Source organism: Anabrus simplex, chromosome 1 (assembly GCF_040414725.1).
Source record: "Anabrus simplex isolate iqAnaSimp1 chromosome 1, ASM4041472v1, whole genome shotgun sequence".
Classification (NCBI taxonomy): Eukaryota; Metazoa; Arthropoda; class Insecta; order Orthoptera; family Tettigoniidae; genus Anabrus; species Anabrus simplex.
In genome coordinates, this window is record NC_090265.1 from 1,564,970,432 (window position 1) to 1,564,992,707 (window position 22,276).

Genomic DNA, 22,276 nt, shown 5'->3' on the forward strand with positions numbered 1-22,276 from the left:
AGAAGGTGCGGGTGTGAATGGGTTTCAAGCTACGAAATTATAGTGCAATGTAAAATTAATTTAAAAGTTAACAAGGTTATATTTTCTTTTCGAAAACAAAGAAATAACAAGCAGGGCAGGTACAAAGTAGCAATTCAAAAGGGGTTAGTTACAATATTTACAGAATTTGGGCTTCGCGCCCTGACTTCACAATGCTTGGGCAATCAGCTCAGTTTTACCTCAAACACAAGTTTTAACAGAGGGGGAGAAAACCCCATTTATACCTAGGAGCCCTTGCTCCAAATTACACTGAAAAACCTCCATGAGGCATACAACCCAGAATTTTCAAAAGAGCCACTCGCTCTCAAAATTTAAGCCTCTCCCAGGCCACACCAAACTCCACCTTCAAGTTGTCCTCAACGGACATAAACACAGGGGTAAAATACCCAATCTACTGAGGTCTATTAAAAGAAAAGCAGGTTAATTAAATGACCTCTAAAATAACAATTTGAGAGGAGGCGAACTTGCACTCCTAATACACTTTGATTAAGACCTACTTGGCACTAGGCCGTTAATACAAGGGCTAATCCCATGCTAAAGAGGTGACTTAAGAAAAGAACAATTTGTTTTACATTAACGAAAAATAGGTCGAGAAAATAAGTTCACCTCAAGACAATGTGAGTGGGAGCTCGAGAGGGTTAGCACTCTCTATCCCAACATGTCGTTTTACAAGAGAATAGATGAAAAGGGAAGTTACATTTTAGGAAAAGGTTACATGGTTGAACGCTTAAAACCCGCCCCGAAAGTTAAACTGCTGAGCTAGCAAAGAAAGAAGTTATTAATCGGCCATTACCTTGTGTTGAACGGCTGGAGAAGAAAGAGGCGCTTCCCGCCCCCTGCTATGTACTTAACACACTGAAAGATGGAACAGAAGTGGCCTAGAGATCCAAAAATCAGCAGTTTAAATACTCTCGCGGAAGTTTCTAGGCGTTAGGGGAAAGAAAACACCCTCCCACAAACTCTTTATTGGATAGGACCCCGCAACAGATTAAAGTTGGGGGAAGATACATCTGATTGGATAGAAATTAATTTAAGAAATTCGGGATTGGTTAGGTTCAACACAAGGGGAAGAAAGGGGTAAATATTGCCAACTTAAACAATGATAGAAAGAAATTTAACAAAGAACAAACTCTTGAAATTAAATTTTCTCCAAAAAAATAGTTCTTTGACTCCGCACTAGGTTGCACTATTGTAGATCTTCAGTAGTGTCCTCTAGAAGAGAAAGTTCACACTTCTTACTTCAAGCGAAACAAAAACACATCAAAAATGACACAGTTCAAAAACTCAAAATTTTCCACGTGGTGACATCTTCTGAGACGGTAGAAAATTAATACTGTCAATAAAGTTCAGACTTCCTCCAGCAGAGGAGTTTCAACAGGCGCACATTTTAAATTAGCGGAGTGGAGGTGTACCGCCCGGTACAATTATTATTATTATTATTATTATTATTATGATGGAGATATCCGTGGTAGTTAGAGGTGAAAGAAGGTGCGGGCTGGAATAGGTCTCAACTACAAAATTAAAGTTAATTTAAAACTTCAACAAAGGTTATATTTTCGAAACTTAACAATGGTAACATAGAATTTGAAAACTTAACAAGTCAACAACAAGCCAAAATCAAATACAAAGAAATTACAAGTGTTAGGGAATAATTACAAGGTCTGGGCTTCGAGCCCCCCCAATCACAAATCTTGAACTATTAGCCCAACTTTACCCAGGGTACAAAATAGAACAAAGGGGCAGAAAACCCCATCATGCCAAGGAGCACTTGCTCCTAATTACAATGTTAAGCCTCCTAGAGGCACGCAGAGATCAAATTTAGGAAAGAGCAGACCCGCTCTCAATTTTACAAGCCTATCGAAGGCCACAACAAACTTCACTTCAAATTGCCCTCATGGCACAAATATAATGGTACAGGGGTACCACGTACCCAATCTACTGGGCCTTCACAGGAAGGAAAACAAAACGAGTTAAATAAATGGCCCAAAATACAAAATTGAATGGAGGCGATTACTTGCACTCCTACACTTAAGTTTTTGTTTAAAAACCTATGTGGCGCTAGGCCGATAATACAGGGGCTAATCCCAAGCTAGAGAGGTGACCCGTATGAGAAAACTTTAATACATTAAGGAAGAGAAGAGACGGTTACGAAAACGTGGTCACCTTAATTTCAAAAATGAAGGGGAGCTCAAGAGGGTGAAGCACTCTCTATCCCCGCTTTACAGTAAAAGATATTTGTAGATTTTACATAGACAGAAAAGGAATATTCATTTTAAAGACATGGGTTACATATTAAAGGATTCGAACCCTCCCCGAGAGTTAAACTGCTGAGCTAGCAAGAAATAAAGATGTTAAGAGGCCATTACCTTGTTGAAGAACTGTTGCTTGGAGAAAGAGGTGCGTCCTGCCCCCTGCTACATATTCACACACTGAATTAGATGTTATATTAGTGGCACGGAGACAAGAAAATCAGCAGTTTTTATACCCTCGTGGAAAATTCGAGACCTTTCATGAATGAGTAGACACACCCCCTCAATTTTATTGGATAGCTAAAAGTTACACATCAACTTCGAAAAAGAAAGACACTATTGGTCAGAAATTAATTCCAAAAATTAGTGATTGGTTAAATTCAAAACAGGCGGAAAGAAAGGATAACTGTTGCCAACTCACAAACCACGGAACAAAATATTGTAAAAACAAAACTTATGAATACTAAATTTCTTCAGGAAAGTTCATTCCATTACACGAGTGTATTACCATAGTTTTTTTTAGAGACATCTGTTAGAGAACGTCCACACTTCTTGATCAATTACGAACCAAAACACATCAAAATTCACACAGAGCCATCTTCGGAGAAACTGTTGAGTTAATACAGTTTTTTAAAGTTCAGGCTTTCTCCTGTAGAGGAGTTTCAATTGGCGCAACATTTGAATTGGCGGCGTAGAGGTGTACCGCCCGGCACTGACCTCCCCCCCCGTAAAGTCCTTCCAAGGGGTCACACAGAAGAAAACAACAAAAAAAAAATTTTTGTTTAAAAACAAAGTCCAAGTTTTTGCTGATGAGTTGAAGAATTTAGAAGAGAAAAATATAACTTTTCAGTAGTCGGAGGTCTCAGAAGTTGTTTGATATAGGTGGGTGCGACTAGATTAAGTCCAGTTTTAAACTTTTTTGTAGTAGATATATAGGTGGGTGCGACTAGATTAAGTCCAGTTTTAAACTTTTTTGTAGTAGATTTTGATGAAAGGTCTCTATGTTTATAGTAGTTGAATTCAGAAAAAAAACTTTAATTCTTGAAAGGAAAATTTTTTTTGAGTCCATCAAATGTTAATTGGAGCAAAATGTAATAATTGCGGATATGGAATGTCCATGTAGCTTAAGTAGTACTTAAGCTGTCGATTAATGTTGACTGTGAGAACTGTCGCCGCTGCTTGTATCCAGTGGAGGCCGCTCGGACCCCTCAAGTACCCTGAGATACACCTCTCCCGCTACTATGAGAGGGGTAGTCATGGTGAAGCACGCCGCAGACGCGACAATTGTTTACAGTCCTCGAGCAGGCCGGAAGGAGGACTCCGGCTCGCCGTACACTGGTTGACCTCACTGGAGTGGAGTGGGCCCGTACCCCACCTCAGTAATACCAATATAAATGGTCCGTTATTGGACATTATAAATTTTCCAGCTAGCTCATTCTTGGTTGCCAGCGTTTCGCCCTCGTGTGCTAGGGTGGGCTCATCAGTTGGTAACTAGCACACCTACCAATACGCTGGCTAGTGCATACCGTGGAGGCCACTGCGTAGGCTAACTGGAGCCACCGGCAGTGCCAATGCACTAAAAGACTTTGTCTCATCACTAAAAATTTATGCCTGCTTGGCCATCAGATGATATAGATGTTGATTTCCATAGGGAATCTGAAATATTTGTCCTGAATGAGCAAATTTATAATACCAATATAAATGGTCCGTTATTGGACATTATAAATTTTCCAGCTAGCTCATTCTTGGTTGCCAGCGTTTCGCCCTCGTGTGCTAGGGTGGGCTCATCAGTTGGTACCTAGCACACCTACCAATACGCTGGCTAGTGCATACCGTGGAGGCCACTGCAAGGCATAAATTTTTAGTGATGAGACAAAGTCTCTTAGTGCATTGGCACTGCCGGTGGCTCCAGTTAGCCTACGCAGTGGCCTCCACGGTATGCACTAGCCAGCGTATTGGTAGGTGTGCTAGGTACCAACTGATGAGCCCACCCTAGCACACGAGGGCGAAACGCTGGCAACCAAGAATGAGCTAGCTGGAAAATTTATAATGTCCAATAGCGGACCATTTATATTGGTATTATAAATTTGCTCATTCAGGACAAATATTTCAGATTCCCTATGGAAATCAACATCTATATCACCCCACCTCAGTGGCGGTACAGCGCCGCACGACTGCGGGGGCACTGAAACATTAAGATCTTAGCGGCAGAATTTTGTTGGAAAATAATGTTTTAGGGTACTATCTTGAAGTTGAGGCTGAGGGGCCAGCGGCGTGGAAACTTTTATTTCATTACTTTTATTTTAATGCTACTGGTGTGGTTTAGCAGGAGATGGGAGCTTGGTAATGGCCTTACAGAGAGGACAGCAGAGTAACCTCAGGGAAGGTTTCACAAAATTTATACAGAGCAGATAAATAAAAAAAAACGAAATGTAAAACTATAAGGGGCAGAAGGCCTAGGATTTAGAGAAAAATATAACCTTTTGGGGTTCTTACAAGATGTTAAAGATCCAAGGAGCAAGTAATTTACACAGGTTTCACCTGGGACAGGTGAACCCTAAATATTCTCTCGGTGGCTGGATTGCTCACTAACAATGTCACCGGCGTTAAAAAATCCAAGACGGTGCACGGCCCATGAAATCTGGGGGCAAGCTTGCCCGCGGGAACAAAATTCTTGACCATAACTTGGTCTCCTACCTTTAAGTTGGTGGGCCTCCGTCTACGATCATATCTTTCCCTAACCTTTTCATGAGAAATTTTAAGATTGGCCTTGGCCTTCTTCCAAAGATCTTTAATATTATCTGGATCTATTGTCTCGGCTAGAATATCACTAAGAGACCAAAGGTTAGAGAGCGACGTGTTGGGAACAAACTTGAACATCAAAGAAGCTGGAGTAAATTTATGGGATTCATGAACCGCCGAATTCAAAGCAAAAGCTAACCAATGCAGGGACGTGTCCCACCTAGAATGATCATCGTGGTGATAGGCAATAAGAGCCGACCTCAGATTACGATTGACCCGTTCAGCTAGAGATGGTTGAGGATAGTAAGCAGAGGTAGTCACATGAGAGATGGACAAATCAAAACAGAATTTACGAAAGAGATTGGAGGTGAAAGCTTTAGCGTTATCAGAAACAATATATTGACACGGACCGAAAGAAGCAAAGATAGAATTTAAACAAGAAATGGTGGACTGAGCGGTAGCCAGCTTAGTCGGAAATAACCATGAGAATCTTGTGAAGCCATCTACACACACAAGGATGAACTTGTTGGCATTCCCCTTTGACTGGGGGAAGGGTCCTACGTAGTCGATGTAAAGCCGTTCCATGGGGCGCGACGCTTGATGAGAAGACAAAAGCCCTTGCTTAGTGGACATGGTGGGTTTACTAAGCCAACAAGATTTACAAGCTTTTACTAATTCACGGATTTCTCCGTCCATACCCTTCCAGATGAACATTTCACGGGTTTTGAAGATGCCTAAATGCCCCCCTAGTGGGGTCTCATGGTAATACTTGAAGATCATAGGTACGAGAACAGCTCGAACCACAACTTTCATCTTCTTATCATGCCCCAACGGGCAACATAAGACACCATTCCTCAATACATAAGGGACTACATGTTCCCCCAAAGAAAGGGTTTCCATGATAGGGGCCAGCGTCGGATCTTCACGTTGATATTTTTCAATATCCCTAAAGAGCATGGGAGCATCAGTTAGTATGGCATTTACGCCAGCAGATATGGACTCGGGAAGTGCAGTTTTCCTGTTCAAGGGGCTCTACATCATTAGAAAACATACGGCTTAGTCCATCAGCCACAACATTTTCAGTTCCCCTTATATGCCTAACATCAAATTGGAAGGCAGAAATTCTGATGTCCCACCGAGCTATACGACCAGTACGACGCGGCCTAGCCAAGACCCAACTTCAGGCTTGGTTATCCGTCTCCAAGTCGAACTTCACATATTCCATATAGAGGCGGAACTTTTCTAGAGCAAACAAGACAGCCAACCCCTGAAGTTCATAGATGGAATACTTGGTTTCTTGGGCCGATAATGTCCTAGATGCATAGGCGATGGGTCGCCTCCGTAGTTCAGTCTCTTGAAGAAGGACTGCTGCCACCGCCGCCGCCGACGCGCCGGTTTGGACGATGAATTTCTTCGAGAAATCAGGCATGGCCAGAACAGGGGCATTAAACAGAGCTAATTTGAGATCTTCAAAAGCGGCTTGTTGAGAAGGTCCCCACTCAAACTTGACGCCTTTCTTACGAAGTAAGTTCAAGGGCGCCGCTCTATTGGCGAAATTTGGAATAAATTTCCTGAAGAAATTCACCATACCAATGAACCTAGCAATTCCTTTGATGTCCTTGGGAGGTTTGAAATCACGGATGGCCTGTGTTCTAGAATGATCTACAGCAACACCATCGGGCGACACAATATGCCCTAGAAATGACATGGAAGGCTTAGCGAAGGCAACCTTGGACAACTTCACCGTTAACCCTGCCTTACGAAGGCAACTCAGGACCTCTTTCAGATGATCTAGATGTTCTTCAAAGGTCTCAGAAAATACGACGACATCATCAAGATAATGGTATAAATACTCAAATTTGATGTCGGAGAAGACCCTATCCAGCAGTCTCGTAAGCACGGCTGCTCCTGTGGGGAGCCCGAAGGGCACGCGGTTGTATTCGTACAAGTTCCAATCTGTGGTGAAAGCTGTCAGGTGTTTAGATTCCTCTGCTAGTGGTATCTGATTATAAGCCTGATTAAGATCTAAGATGGTGCACCATCCTGCGGGGAATAATTTTCTTGCACCATCATGGGCGACCTATCAAATGCTCCGGCTATTTTCCCCTCCTCCGACTATCATCTCTTCGGATCAGTAGAATGGATCAATGCATTTATGAAAACGATGCTTAGTGTCGGTAGCTATACTTGCTTCTATCAATCAATGAATAAATCAGTGACCGCGCCATTAAAAAAAAAAAATTAAACAACGCCGCAATCTTCATTTCACATGTCACATTTGTCATCAAAATAGTTCCCAAATTGCCACACAACACCTCTCAGGGATAATTAAAATGCATCTTTGAATAGTATTTTTTTACGTGAGGTCAACTGGGAAACCGCATTTCGTTTTAATAAATTACCAGCGATACCATCCATCCGTCGGAATCGATGTTAAGTTGTCCATGTCCATTCATTCGAGAAAGAAAAAATAATAATATTTTTAAATTAATTCAAAGTCATCTTATCTACCATAATTATATCAGCCTATTTTCAATAATAACCTCTAAATTGTATAAATCTACAATTTTATTCATGATTCTAGAATCATAAAAGAAAATATGATAACAGTCATTTACATCAATCACCTTTCTCTTCTTTCTGTTGAAAAATATAAACCTAAACTATCTATGATCTGATTCAATTAATCCTCTTGCTAAATACTTGTTATCTGCATCATAAAAACAAAGAAAAATTCTCATAATCACATAAATCGTAGCTACCAGTCATATTTGATGAGGATGTAGTCAAATATTCTTTGAAATTAAGTATCTCATATTAATAACGACAACCAATTGGTAAGCAGATAAATTAATACTGGTTAAAAAAAATCCAAGTCCCTAAGCCTTAGAAAAAATGCATAATAAATATGCTTAATTAGAGTCCCTCGGCTCTTGTTTTTTTTAAAAAAAAACGCTTATTTTCGTTGATATTGAATTCATATTTTGTCACTAAACAAATGCATATCTTCCAAAATCGTAACGTCAGCAGTTGCAAGTAAGTTCCAAGTATATAATAGCTCAAAATGGCTATTTCGAACATATATCGATCATTAAATGAAAAATATTAGTCAGTTTGACCATGTCATTTGGTAAAAATAATCATATTACATCCTACAATTAAATGTAGGTATCGTATAATGATCAGTTATTATCGTAATTCTATCAGAAATTATACCTATCATGATTTATGGTTGCACCTATGTCCAATCAAGTACCATAAAATTCGTAGGAATGTATTTAGTAACATTATTCATCTAATTGTGGTAGAGATTCAAATTATGAAGTCGCTTTATCCATTAAAATATATCCTTGAGACCAAATATCAAATAACGTTCATTACAACGTTGACATATTCTCCATGAAGACAACAAGTTTACCCTTATTTATTCCTTATTTGGAGATTTAATCTGAAGACAATTTACGGTAACCAATATACGAATTCTGCGACGTATTTCATTATATACATGTATCATTAACCCAATATATCTTGCATTACTATTTTAAAGTCATGCCGCATACGTTAAATAACATTATTGGTTAGTAACACATCGTATTTACTACCAAAAATTCATAAGTATATTTATCTCTCCATATACCAATATTAAATATTATAATACCGCGTCAATCATTACCATAAATATATCTCAACGAATAATTATACATATAACCACATCAACATGTCGCTCAAATCCTTACTTTCCTACATAAATATTAATCACTTCCATCTAGGCGGCAAATCATCTTAACATATCGTTAATATACTACAGCGGTGCATTTCTGGGTTAAGTTTCACTAGTAATACACATGATCACGTTATTCTGTAAAGGGAACTCATGTATAAACAAAATAAATTAATATTTACTCACATGTAGTCGCATCGTAATAGTAACCAAGTCTAAACAACTCAGAAATTAATTATCTTCTTTAAAACGTTACGTCTGGAATATATCACATTGTGTACGTCGTTTCATTTCCATAATGGTTGAAAACATCATTTGAAATCTCTCCTTGTTTAACTTTAAGCATTCCTATATCATGACATTGATTATATACACTCGAAGAATACCTACTTCCGTAATGATAAATCAACTAGGATAACCTCATTGCAAAGATAGTATCGATTGAGATTTCATCACGAAGAACTTCATAACAAGCTACATACCAATGTTTACTGCAAGTATTTATATACTACGTCTACGACATAAATTTCAAGATTATAAAATAATTCTTTGGAACTTAACTTGCGACTGCCGATGTTAGATGACTGGGTTAGGCTCCGATGTTGTCATCTTAGGGCTGCGTAGATAGTCTCCAACATCCGTTACGTCATCATCTGGCGGTAGTCTCAAGACTCGGGCTAGCAGGAACAGCTGGGTGGTCTACGTCGGAAAGTCGGCCCCATCTCCGATTTAGCCTCTCATGTTGTAGCCGTTAGTCTCATGTGAAAGAAACATTTCCAGCATCGTAATTAATGTCACGACCATAGCCTTCAAAATGTACTACAAAGAAGCTAGATTATAGTTTTGTATCAGGTTATTATAGCAGAAATTCAATGTCAATTTCCCGTAACAGACTTTAACAAGTAAATTATCAAATTAGCTCTTAATTTTTCATTCAGACAATCAGCATATGAGAAATCTAATTTGTTTTAGTATTTTGCGACGATCTTCAGTTTGTATTCCGACTACTGTCCAAATATTATTCAATTTCTTCTGCTTTTCTGCCTCGATATTAGGTCAGATATCGGTGTAACTTTAAAAATTCTTCAATGTGCTGGATCTTTAGCTCTTGCTCTGTATATATCTCCCTTCTTCTTTACGCGAGGACTATTTTCTTCGAAGATGAACTTGCTTGGAAGTTTTGCGTAAATTTTTTTTTATTGTTCACTCAGTTCTTCTTTTAACAATTTTAAAAACTTTCTATTATTTTTTGATCACGGCCGCATGGATCCTTTATATCTTTATGTCTAATTTCGTGACCTAGGCATACTTGATTCGCCAAATGAACATCTTTGCCGTCACATTCATGGCCTCCTTGATTTTATGCGTCCGTATTATATATTATGAAATCACGGCCTATTTAACTTAATACATTCGTTCTTGTTAGATGTATGGCTCAATTACATAATCTCTGTGATCTCATTAACATGCATGGCAAATTTTAATGCCGTATGACATCATTTATTCCGTTATCAGGACGATGAAAACGGTACAATGGTGAAGAACTTAGCTTTACGAAACCATGAAAAACAAGAATGAAGGTCGGGAAGGGGCACAGATTGTAACACCACCTTCTGATTGAGAGCCCTATAATCAATCACAGGCCTGAAACCACCTTGGGGTTTCGGGACTAGAAAAATAGGCGAAGAATACGCCGACTTAGAGGGCCGAATAATACCATCCTTCAACATCTGATCAGTGATTTCCTTCAAAGCTTTCATTTTAGGTGGAGACAGCCTATAAGGCGTAAAACGGACTGAAATCGAATCCGTAACCTCAATCTTGTATTCGATAAGGTCAGTAACACCAAGAGTCTCGGAGAAAACATCCGGAAACGACTGACATAACTTACGAATACTCTCTGCCTGCTCCTCAGGTAGATGTCTAAGGTCTAATAACATCTCATCCTGGGTAGGCGAAACAGATGAACACGACACAGAACTAAATTTTAATAAGGGAATTCTACAATTAGCAGCAAATTTGAACGTGCACGACTTGCTCTGAATGTCGAGCACTAGACCAGTAAAAGACATGAAATCCTCTCCCAAAATAATGGGGCAAGACAAGTGTTTAGCCACCAACAATGTAACCTTCCATGTAAATTTAGCAATTCTAATTTTGACATACAGAAAACCTAAAATTTCTAATGGGGATGAGTTCGCTGAAACATATTGAACCGAATACCAATATAAATGGTCCGTTATTGGACATTATAAATTTTCCAGCTAACTCATTCCTGGTTGCCAGCGTTTCGCCCTCGTGTGCTAGGCTGGGCTCATCAGTTACCTAGCACACCTACCAAGACGCATGGCTAGTGCATACCGTGGAGGCCACTGCATAGGCTAGTTGTAGCCACCAGCAGTGCCAATGCACTAAGAGACACTGTCTCACTACTAAAAATTGATGCCTGCTTGGCCATCAGATGATACAGATGTTGATTCCCATTGGTATGCACTAGCCATGCGTCTTGGTAGGTGTGCTAGGTACCAACTGATGAGCCCAGCCTAGCACACGAGGGCGAAACGCTGGCAACCAGGAATGAGTTAGCTGGAAAATTTATAATGTCCAATAACGGACCATTTATATTGGTATTATAAATTTACTCATTCGGAACAAATATTACAGATTCCCAATGGGAATCAACATCTGTATCATCTGATGGCCAAGCAGGCATCAATTTTTAGTAGTGAGACAGTGTCTCTTAATGCATTGGCACTGCTGGTGGCTACAACTAGCCTACGCAGTGGCCTCCACGGTATGCACTAGCCATGCGTCTTGGTAGGTGTGCTAGGTACCAACTGATGAGCCCAGCCTAGCACACGAGGGCGAAACGCTGGCAACCAGGAATGAGTTAGCTGGAAAATTTATAATGTCCAATAACGGACCATTTATATTGGTATTATAAATTTACTCATTCGGAACAAATATTACAGATTCCCAATGGGAATCAACATCTGTATCATATTGAACCGAAGTCGAACAAAAATCAGGAAGTTTACAAACAGTTTTCAATTTAGAGTACCATTCAGCCGAAATAATAGAACAAACACTGCCGGAATCTAACAGAGCTGTTACAGGTTCATTATTCAATTCAATTTTGAGAAAGGGAACAAGTGCAGGTGAATCCGCCGCAATTCTAAGACATTCTCTGGGACATTCAAATGGGAATGTAGAACAGTTCTGATTTTTGCCTGAATTTTCATCAGGTTTAACCGGGGCTGAGCCTTGTGAAGAGGAAATCGCGGACTCAGCCGATGCCACTAGTCACTTTTTATTATTGGCGTTGGTGGAAGTTGTACCAGAAGTTGAGCAGGAGGGGGTGCTATTTGAGTTCGGGCAATTCTTGGCAATATGAGAAAAGGCGCTGCATTTAAAGCAGCCTTGGGATGAACCTGCTCGATTATTTGTCCTACTAGATTTAATTAAAGGACACTTGTTACGGAGATGGTCAGGCGACCCGCAAGCGTAACATTTACGGGGAGTGGCGGGTCGGCGAGGTGGAGGCCGAAAATTACTAGAGGATGGAGGGGGTTCTTTCGCGACACGTAAGGTTCGGCGTACCTAACACCTTCCGCGGAGACAGCCATAGCTTCCAACTCGGCGAAGGTTTGCGGACGCGGCGCAAAACACAAGTAGGACCTGTACGATGGTGAAATTCCTTCCACAATGGCTTGAACGATTTGATCTTCGGGAAAATGAAGGGCAAATATCCTAGTATAGAATTTGATGTCTTGGATGAAGTCGGCAAGGTTTTCATCCAGACGTTGTACACGGTAATAGTACTTCTGAATTAGTGATGACCTAGCCCTAGCCGGAATAAAGTTAGCTAACAGATGGGCATGGAAGTCTTCTATGGATGACTGTTCAGCAATAGCCCTAACTATCTTGTCTGAGAGGACACCGATGGAATAAGGGTAAATAATTTGAAGGATTTGACTTGGAGAAAGAGAAAAAACAAGAGCATGATCCTGGAATTCAACAAAAAATCTTAGAAAGGCAATAACATCACTAGTAGAGTTAACAGAAAACTTAGAAATCCCTCCGAGCAACATTGCTAAAGGATGGGGCAAACTACTGAAACCAGGTGACGTAGTAGGAAGGGCCTAAGTGGCGGTGATGCAGATTCAGAAGGTGCATTATTCAACACAAAGGGTGGAATGGATGTGTTACAAACGGACTCAGTTTCTAATGGAACAGAAGTTTGTCGAGCTTCTACAGATTTTGTACTTTCTTCCCCCGTGGGAGAATGCTCCTCGCTGACAACGTTTACCAGAGTGGGATTGTCGGTTTTGGGGGGGGGACTGCCCCAGTTAACAAAAGGCTAACGTTACTGGACAATTCAGAAAGGTTTTCGAGAACTGCACTAGCTTCATTCCTTTGACAGTCATTTAACTTAAGAGACAGTAGATCAGTGACCCTATTGTAAAAATGAAACAATCTTGCTTGCACATGTTTAAGTTGATGGAGAAGGATCATTTTCTTCAAAAAAACTAACTACAGATGCTAGCTCAGTAGTATTGTCAATGATCGTGGAGAGAGCGTCGTCAATCGCTTTCTCTCCCAAAGTGGGGATGGAAATAGGCAAACCAAGGGAATCTTTAAGCTTGTTGGTATCTACTGCAACCGTGCCTCCAGACTGCACATTTCTAATTGTTAATTCATAAATTAATTCCTCCTTACGCAAATAGCCGGGATGGAGGACATCACGAGGGCCGGACATGATAGAAAAGATTTTACAAAATTAGAAAATATCGAAAAAAAATGCCAGCGACTGAGATAATTGTTAGAGTTCAAAACAAAGCAAATTTTAGCCATCAAAAGGGGCTAAATTGAGACCCATTCAACCACGCTCTGCTACCACTTGTTACGGAGATATCCATGGTAGTTAGAGGTGAAAGAAGGTGGGGGGCTGGAATAGGTCTCAACTACAAAATTAAAGTTAATTTAAAACTTTAACAAAGGTTATATTTTTGAAACTTAACAATGGTAACATAGAATTTGAAAACTGAACAAGTCAACAACAAGCCAAAATGAAATACAAAGAAATTACAAGTGTTAGGGAATAATTACAAGTTCTGGGCTTCGAGCCCCACAATCACAAATCTTGAGCTATTAGCCCAACTTTACCCAGGGTACGAAATAGAACAAAGGGGCAGAAAACCCCATCGTGCCAAGGAGCACTTGCTCCTAATTACAATGTTAAGCCTCCTAGAGGCACGCCAGAGATCAAATTTAGGAAAGAGCAGACCCGCTCTCAATTTTACAAGCCTGTCGAAGGCCACAACAAACTTCACTCCAAATTGCCCTCAAGGCACAAATATAATGGTACAGGGGTACCATGTACCCAATCTACTGGGCCTTCACAGGAAGGAAAACAAAACGAGTTAAATAAATGGCCCAAAATACAAAATTGAATGGAGGCGATTACTTGCACTCCTACACTACAGTTTTTGTTTAAAAACCTATGTGGCGCTAGGCCGATAATACAGGGGCTAATCCCAAGCTAGAGAGGTGACCCGTATGAGAAAACTTTAATACATTAAGGAAGAGAAGAGACGGTTACGAAAACGTGGTCACCTTAATTTCAAAAATGAAGGGGAGCTCGAGAGGGTGAAGCACTTTCTATCCCCGCTTTACAGTAAAAGATATTTGTAGATTTTACATAGACAGAAAAGGAATATTCATTTTAAAGAGATGGGTTACATATTAAAGGATTCGAACCCTCCCCGAGAGTTAAACTGCTGAGCTAGCAAGAAATAAAGATGTTAACAGGCCATTACCTTGTTGAAGAACTGTTGCTTGGAGAAAGAGGCGCGTCCCGCCCCCTGCTACATATTCACACACTGAATTAGATGTTATATTAGTGGCACGGAGACAAGAAAATCAGCAGTTGTTATACCCTCGTGGAAAATTCGAGAACTTTCAGGAATGATTAGACACACCCCTCAATTTTATTGGATAGCTAAAAGTTACACATCAACATCGAAAAAGAAAGACACTATTGGTCAGAAATTAATTCCAAAAATTAGTGATTGGTTAAATTCAAAACAGGCGGAAAGAAAGGATAACTGTTGCCAACTCACAAACCACGGAACAAAATATAGTAAAAACAAAACTTATGAATACTAAATTTCTTCAGGAAAGTTCATTCCATTACACCAGAGTGTATTACCATAGTTTTTTGTAGAGACATCTGTTAGAGAACGTCCACACTTCTTGATCAATTACGAACCAAAACACATCAAAATTCACACAGAGCCATCTTCGGAGAAACTGTTGAGTTAATACAGTTTTTTAAAGTTCAGGCTTTCTCCTGTAGAGGAGTTTCAATTGGCGCAACATTTGAATTGGCGGCGTGGAGGTGTACCGCCCGGTACAATTATTATTATTATTATTATTATTATTATTATTATTATTATTATTCAATTTTCCACTCCATCAAGCCGGGTGCAGGTATCATTATTATTATTATTATTATTATTATTATTATTATTATTATTATTATTGTTGTTGTTGTTGTTGTTGTTGTTATAACCCTCTTTTACGTTTTACGTTGCCATATTTAACATTGATGCATCGTTAACAACATTGTTTTGTTTGCCTCCCTCTATGCTCACAATATATTAAAATTCTCAAATTTACGTTTATGACCACTTACGCTTCCTGCCATTTACAGCACATCAGGCTATTCAAGACAGCAAAAAAATTGGAAGTAAAATAGCATGGCAACTAACCTATAATGCTTTGAGTAACCACGGTTTGATGACTAAACTGGACAGCACACACTTTACAATAACACATGGGCGAAACTAGCCAATTACAAATATCAGGGGAAGCTATGCAAGCTGCACAACAGTTCTGATTAGTGGGTTGCATACCCAATCAGTGTATATTTTAATCCAGGGCTGCATAAACTTTGTTGTATGGAAGGCCAGTAGTTGTGAAAAGGGCAATATAACTGGAATATAACATTTGTGATTCCAGAACTGATGTCATGAAAATCATGAACATTTGGGAAAAAAACGTACCTGATTACCAATAAAATGTAGAGGCTTGCTTTATAATGTGCAATATGTTCGTGCTCGAGAGTGACAATTGCTCATCAGATTCTTTACTACCACTTCATCACTGACACTTGTGCAGTTCAGTATTGACCTCGATATATTCTCCCTATTCCTCTTCAAAAAAATTTTCTCTGTAATCACCATTTATGAGGGAACATCCAATTTCTTTGTCAACAAGAGATGAATGTGTACTTCGAGATGCCAGGATGTCTACAAGTTAGCAGGATAGATATTATACTCAAACAAAGCTGAAATAAAATTAGATTTCTTTAAAAATATGTGAAGTGGAGTGGTATATCTGCAATACTGAATGAACATTCCTGTGGAAATTCAAAGCATTGACTCTAAATCCTATACATATACGGTTTCAGCAATGTATACACCGCACCAGAATGTAAATGTACAGGTTTGGCGGACAAGGCATGGCTTTCAGAAAAGAGAGAGGGAGTGTGCATGTGTGTAACATTTAGTAGGTGAGTAGTACTTCTCTATTTTTTCTCAACCATTCTGAAAGAAATTCTCTTTTACTTTGTATATTCTCCAATTACAGTATACTTTCTCTTGTAAGATGCTCCATATATCAGTATCATTGTACTGGGTTTTTTTTTTGTGGTAACAGTGATGGCATCATGCCTGTTTGAAGTGAGGATTTTCAGTATGTATCTTTTTTTAATGTTTAGTTTCACAGTGGAACTTTGTAACTTAGTGAGACTATAGTAATACTTCTGCCCTGTTTGTCATATATTTGCCATCACAAAGTCTTCTATGCCATACTTAGAAACTGCGATGGAAAATACTTTGTCATTTTGACACCTGTGTGGCAGGTCCTAACCATATCCTCAGTTCTACCAATTAGTATGGGATTATTTAAATTTTAATCCATAATGGCTCTTGTTTTGGTAAAATGTTTTTCCTTTCTTTCTCTTTGACTTATGATCATTTCTTTGAATTATCCTCATTTGGCAAGGATTTTTCTTCTCCAGGACCCAAATGATACACTGCTAAAGCTTCATGGCAGATTAGGAGTCAGCTCTCTGGAATGCTACGGCAACTGGATATTCTCCACAGGTAGAGATGGTACATTGCGTCAGCACCGACTTGTCCGAGATGTCCAGAAATTGGAGCCATTGTGTTCATATCGGCTTCCTATGGAATGGGTTGCTTCAGTTAGTGATTCTCCTCTTGGATTGTTGGTTGCTGGTTTTGTTGAGGTATGTAAGTTGTTTCATTAATGTGTTTTTTTATTTGAGCCATATCCATGTACTAGTTATTTTAATTTCCAATAATTTTAGTTATTATTATTATTATTATTAGTATTATTATTATTATTATTATTATTATTATTATTCGCTGGGGCCATGAAGGACCACGGTAAGTCTTGTTGCATTTGACACTGAACTTGGCCTTCTTTAGAGCCCAAATTTCCCTCATTCTTTGTGAGTGGGCCTGCTTACGCTCCTCTCTCCAAGGGGCACCGTGTCTTCTCTTCGGTTGCTCGTCTCGGTTTAGCCCGTTCGTCAATATTTTCTTGCGGAAGAGATCTCTGTTAAGGGCGTCTTCAGCTTAGACATGTAGCATTTGCAGGTCTTCTTTGGTATTTCTGAACCAGGGAATTGTGGTTTTGGGGTTTGAATCAAAAAGTGAAAGATTCCTTTAGTTAACTTTCTTCCGTCCATTCTTTTCAGATGACCGTAAAATCGTGCCCATCCTTTTCTGATTGTGTTGGTAATTTTCTCTATTTTGCTGTAGACTTCCTTGTTGGATCTCTTTTGATGGATTCCATTTTTACTTTGATCCCAAGATTCCTCTCACAATTTTGTGTTCTCTTTTCTCCAGTTCTTCAAGGAGTCCTTTGTTGGCATTTAGAGACAGAGTTTCGGCTGCATATAGAACTACTGGCTTCAGAACTGTTTCATAGTGACGTATCTTGGTGTTTTGGGAAAGGCATTTTTGTTGTAGATTGTGCGGGATGTTTGGTAGGCTATTTCCAGTTTGTGTACTCACTCCTGAAGTGCTTCTTTGTCCAGTCCATTTTTCATGATGATCTCACCCAGGTATTTGAATTTGTCTACTCGGGTGATGTCCCCGTATTTTGTATGCAGTTTTGGTGGAGCCTCTTTGATGTTAGTCATTACTTCTGTTTTCTCAAACGATATCTGCAAACCAGTTTGTTCGGCAATTTCCTTTAAAATTTCAACTTGAGCTCTAGCGGTTTCTATGTCGTTTGAGAGAACAGCAATATCATCGGCAAATGCTAAGCAGTCTGTTGCGATCCCCTTGGATTTCGTTCCTATTCTCAATGGACTGTAGTTGGTTTCCTGTAATCTCACCCACCAGGTTCTGATGATCTTTTCAAGAACACAGTTGCATCCGGGAGATAGGGGGTTCGAATCCCACTGTCGGCAGCCCTGAAGATGGTTTTCCGTGGTTTCCCATTTTCACACCAGGCAAATGCTGGGGCTGTACCTAAATTAAGGCCACGGCCGCTTCCTTCCAACTCCTAGGCCATTCCTATCCCATCGTCGCCATAAGACCTATCTGTGTCGGTGCGACGTAAAGCCCCTAGCAAAAAAAAAAAAAAAGAACACAGTTGAAGAGTATCGGGGATAGCCCATCACCTTGTCGGACTCCTGTTTTGATGTCAAAGGAATGCGAGAGACATCCGTGGAACTTCACCTTGGATTTTGTATCGGTCAGGGTGGCACTAATTAATGCCAGCAGTTTCAAATCAACTCCAAATTCATTTAAGATGTTTAGCAGGACTTCCCGGTCAATGGAGTCGTACGCTTTCTTAAAGTCCACAAAGACAGACACATACTGCTTGGACCTTAATGTACAATATCTGATGATCGCTTTTAGATTTTGGATCTGTTCAGCTGTTGAGCGACTTTTTCTGAACCCTCCTTGGTATTCACCTATTTGATGTTCGACTTGTGCTTCCAAACGCTCCAGGATGGCAAGTGATAGAATTTTGTAAGTCACGGGTAGCAAAGATATTCCTCTGTAGTTGTTGATGTTCTTCATGCTGCCTTTTTTGTGTAGTGGATGGATCAAAGCTATTTTCCAATCTTCGGGTAGGGTCTCCTTGTTCGAAATTTCTTCTATTTGCTTTTGCAAGATATCAAGTGATTCCTCTGGGGCATATTTCCATAGTTCTGCTACTACTGAGTCTTCATCCGGCGCTTTGTTATTTTTGAGACGGGCAATGTGGCGCTTGATTTCATCTCTGTCGGGTGGTCTGGAATCCGGGTACCTGAGTAAGGGTTCCTTGGTCTCAATGGCGCTTTGCGGTTTAGAGCAATTAAGTAAATTCTTGAAGTAAAATGCCAGAATGCTGCAATTTTCTTCATTTGATGTCGCCAGTGTGCTGTCCTTTCGCTCAAAGCATAGAGATGGTGGTTTATAGCCAGTGAGTTTGCGTTTGAAGGCTCTGTAGTACTCTCTGCTTTCATTCTTCCTAAGGTTTTGTTCTATCTTTTCAATGAGAGATTTTTCGTATTTACGTTTCTCAGTTCTGAACACCCTAGCTGCTTGGGCACATGTTTTGTAGGTTTCCCAATCATTTTCTGATTTCGTAGAGTAGTACTGTTTCCATGCATTGAGTCTTTCTTGGAGGACTAATTCGCAGGTACCATTCCACCAGGCATGCTTTTTGCTTCTCTTGATTATTATTATTATTATTATTATTATTATTATTATTATTATTATTATTATTATTATTATTATTATTATTATTATTATAGCACTCCATCATACATATGACAATTATTATTACATACAGAAAACATGCATATAAAAAATTTGTAACCACACAATGAAAATTTTACATTAACGCACGCACAACTTGATATTATATAATTGGCTAGTCGAGCTCAGAACATTCACATTCCAATCGTTGAATCTGACTATTCCAAACTCGATCATAGGTTATGATTATAAAACTGATGTTAGTATGATTCTTATCAATATCAGGTACGCGAATTCTCACATTAAAAACTATGGAAACTTAACCTAACCGGACTACGCGTTATTCACATCATTTTAATTACATTAGGTATAAATACAACATGCTCTTTACCTTGTCTGATCGTGGGCTGCATTCTCTCAGTCCCCGCTTCACATCAAATTAATCCATTGTGGACATGGTGGTTATATTACACAATACATTACGCTCGCAAACTGGATCCATTTTTAATTATAGAGCACTCGTAGGTAGGTTAAATCACACGCATTCTTCAAGCTTAAACTAAGACACAATTTATGTAACATGAACAGAATTAATACACATAAAGCTGGTCTTCCGTATGCACTCAGAACGACAGGAATTCTCTATTTAAAGATAAAAATTTTCAATGTTCCGTATTGAAAAGTATCACAGTTAAATTGAAATAATAAATATGGTAGTTCAACCTATTCAATACAAGTAAATAAGAGATGTAGAGATTTAGATGTTTAATTAAATATTTTAAATGTTTAAAGATTTAAATATTTAATATTTCTATTTAACCAGGAATTCTCTACTCGAGGTGTATCTTCCGTGCTGCCTGCTACCTGCCCTTCCAATCCCTTGTTTGTGTAGTGGATTAACTGTCATTGTCATTCACCTGCTACCGAAACAGAAAGGATACGTGTTGGCCTGCCTGTCTCCCGTTATTTACAAAGTGGTCAACCGACTTGTCACTCCATTGTCACGGCTGACATTGTCTTTAATGAAACGTCGTTTAGCTCAGGGACATTACTGATTACACAACCCCATGCTTAGTTTGTCCTCAGTTTGTGAATTTTCTGATATAATTTTTACTTGTTGCGATATTTATAAATTTGCAACTCCTAACATAAAATCTGCATGTGAGCTTATAGTTTGATGCGAATATCAATGTTTTGACTGCTATCACCCTGTAACACAGTAAAGTTCATCTAGGTGTGCCGTGAAATTAGCAACTGAATGTCTATTGCCGAGAAATAACACTGGTGTCTCTGCGACGTTGTGATCGTTCTATGTGTCCCAACAGTTCATGACCTACACTAGATCGTAGCATCTAAATAGTTCTCTAAGATTTCCATCTCACATTAATAACTCACCGTAATATTTGCGGCGTCTGCACCTACAGCGGTCGTTTTAAATACACTTAAACTTCGCTTTCTGCGGCCCGCAACTTCTCGCTGGAAGATTGACTGAACTCTTAGAAATTTAAACTAAGACTGAATGTTCAGTATGACTCCACCGTTCGTTTTGTAATTTCTGGAAACCACGCGTCTGGAGTGACTCTTGGGGTGGGGGTGGCGTAGTGATATCATACTCTGCCGTCAATTTTCCGAGTGTCCGCAGCTTAATTAATCACTGAAACAACTCTAGTGACTTCAAAAATAGGTGTGGTCTTAACATTGCACCAAAATATAAGAAATGGTCATTCATTTTCTCACAGATTGCGAAGCATCACTAGGATTATTTCACTGATGAGTAATGGTGCTTTTCCTGCCATGAACCTCGGTCTTGGGGGCGAATCCATTCTTCACAAAATTACGACGTAAATGCCGATAATTCAATAATTATAAAATAACTAGCTGATGTACCCGTGCTTCGCCACGGAATTCTGCATTGCATACAAAATTCTAGTGTACACGTTGTGAGCAAGATAGTCTTAAATTGCATAGCTCTTAACGTTACCCTAGAAACGCGATCGGGAAGTCACCAAACATCTTTTCTCATATGAAGCCTGAGTTAGGGAATTTTCACTGTAATGATAGACCCGCTTGCATACCATCAGTCACAATCAGGTTGGAGAGTTTTCATTATAATTGTAGACACTAACTCTCCACCTGCCTTTTTACATTCTCAGAAAGGCTGTCTTAGTGGTTTTCCAAACTGAAATAATATAACATTGAGTAACAACACAGTAAAGGTTTCCACCTATTCAATACAAAATATATTCACAATATTTTAAAATTACATGGAACTAGTTTTGACCCATCTAAGGGGTCATCATCAGCCACATCAAAGCAAATCCTAAGAACATGTTAATTTTAACAGTAAGATTATTATGGAATAACAAGTGAATGTGGTAAATGAAAAGAGATGTTAGTATGGGACAGGTGAGTAATAGCTAATAAATATACAAGGAATATACATAAGAGGTTTGGAAACAAAGTATAAAAGGGGGCTTAGTTTTGTAAAAAATTATATAATCATGAAAACAGTAAGTGAAATGACACATATAAAATTATATATGGCTTAGGAAGAGTGGAGGTGGTTTAGGAGGGGAAGAGGGCTTAAGGAGGGGCTGAAGGGTGCGGGAGAAAGGGTAATTGTCTCGGAAAAGTACCTTTGATTAAATTTAGGATTGAGTTTTGGTTGGCTGCATTATTGTTTCTGAGGAAAGTGATAAATAGATCGAAGAGTATGTTGGGTTTCTCTGAGATTT

At 39.3% G+C, this 22,276-nt stretch overlaps 1 protein-coding gene across 2 annotated transcripts in view; it reads left to right on the forward strand.

The window, feature by feature from the left end:
* LOC136858527 (tRNA (34-2'-O)-methyltransferase regulator WDR6) overlaps positions 1–22,276 on the forward strand; it is a 274,003-nt gene that overhangs the window by 153,235 nt on the left and 98,492 nt on the right. For both annotated transcript variants that reach the window (XM_068225586.1, XM_068225585.1), the window contains exon 10: positions 16,838–17,065. In XM_068225586.1, the coding sequence (XP_068081687.1) occupies positions 16,838–17,065 (228 nt within the window). The remainder of the gene's footprint in view (positions 1–16,837; positions 17,066–22,276) is intronic.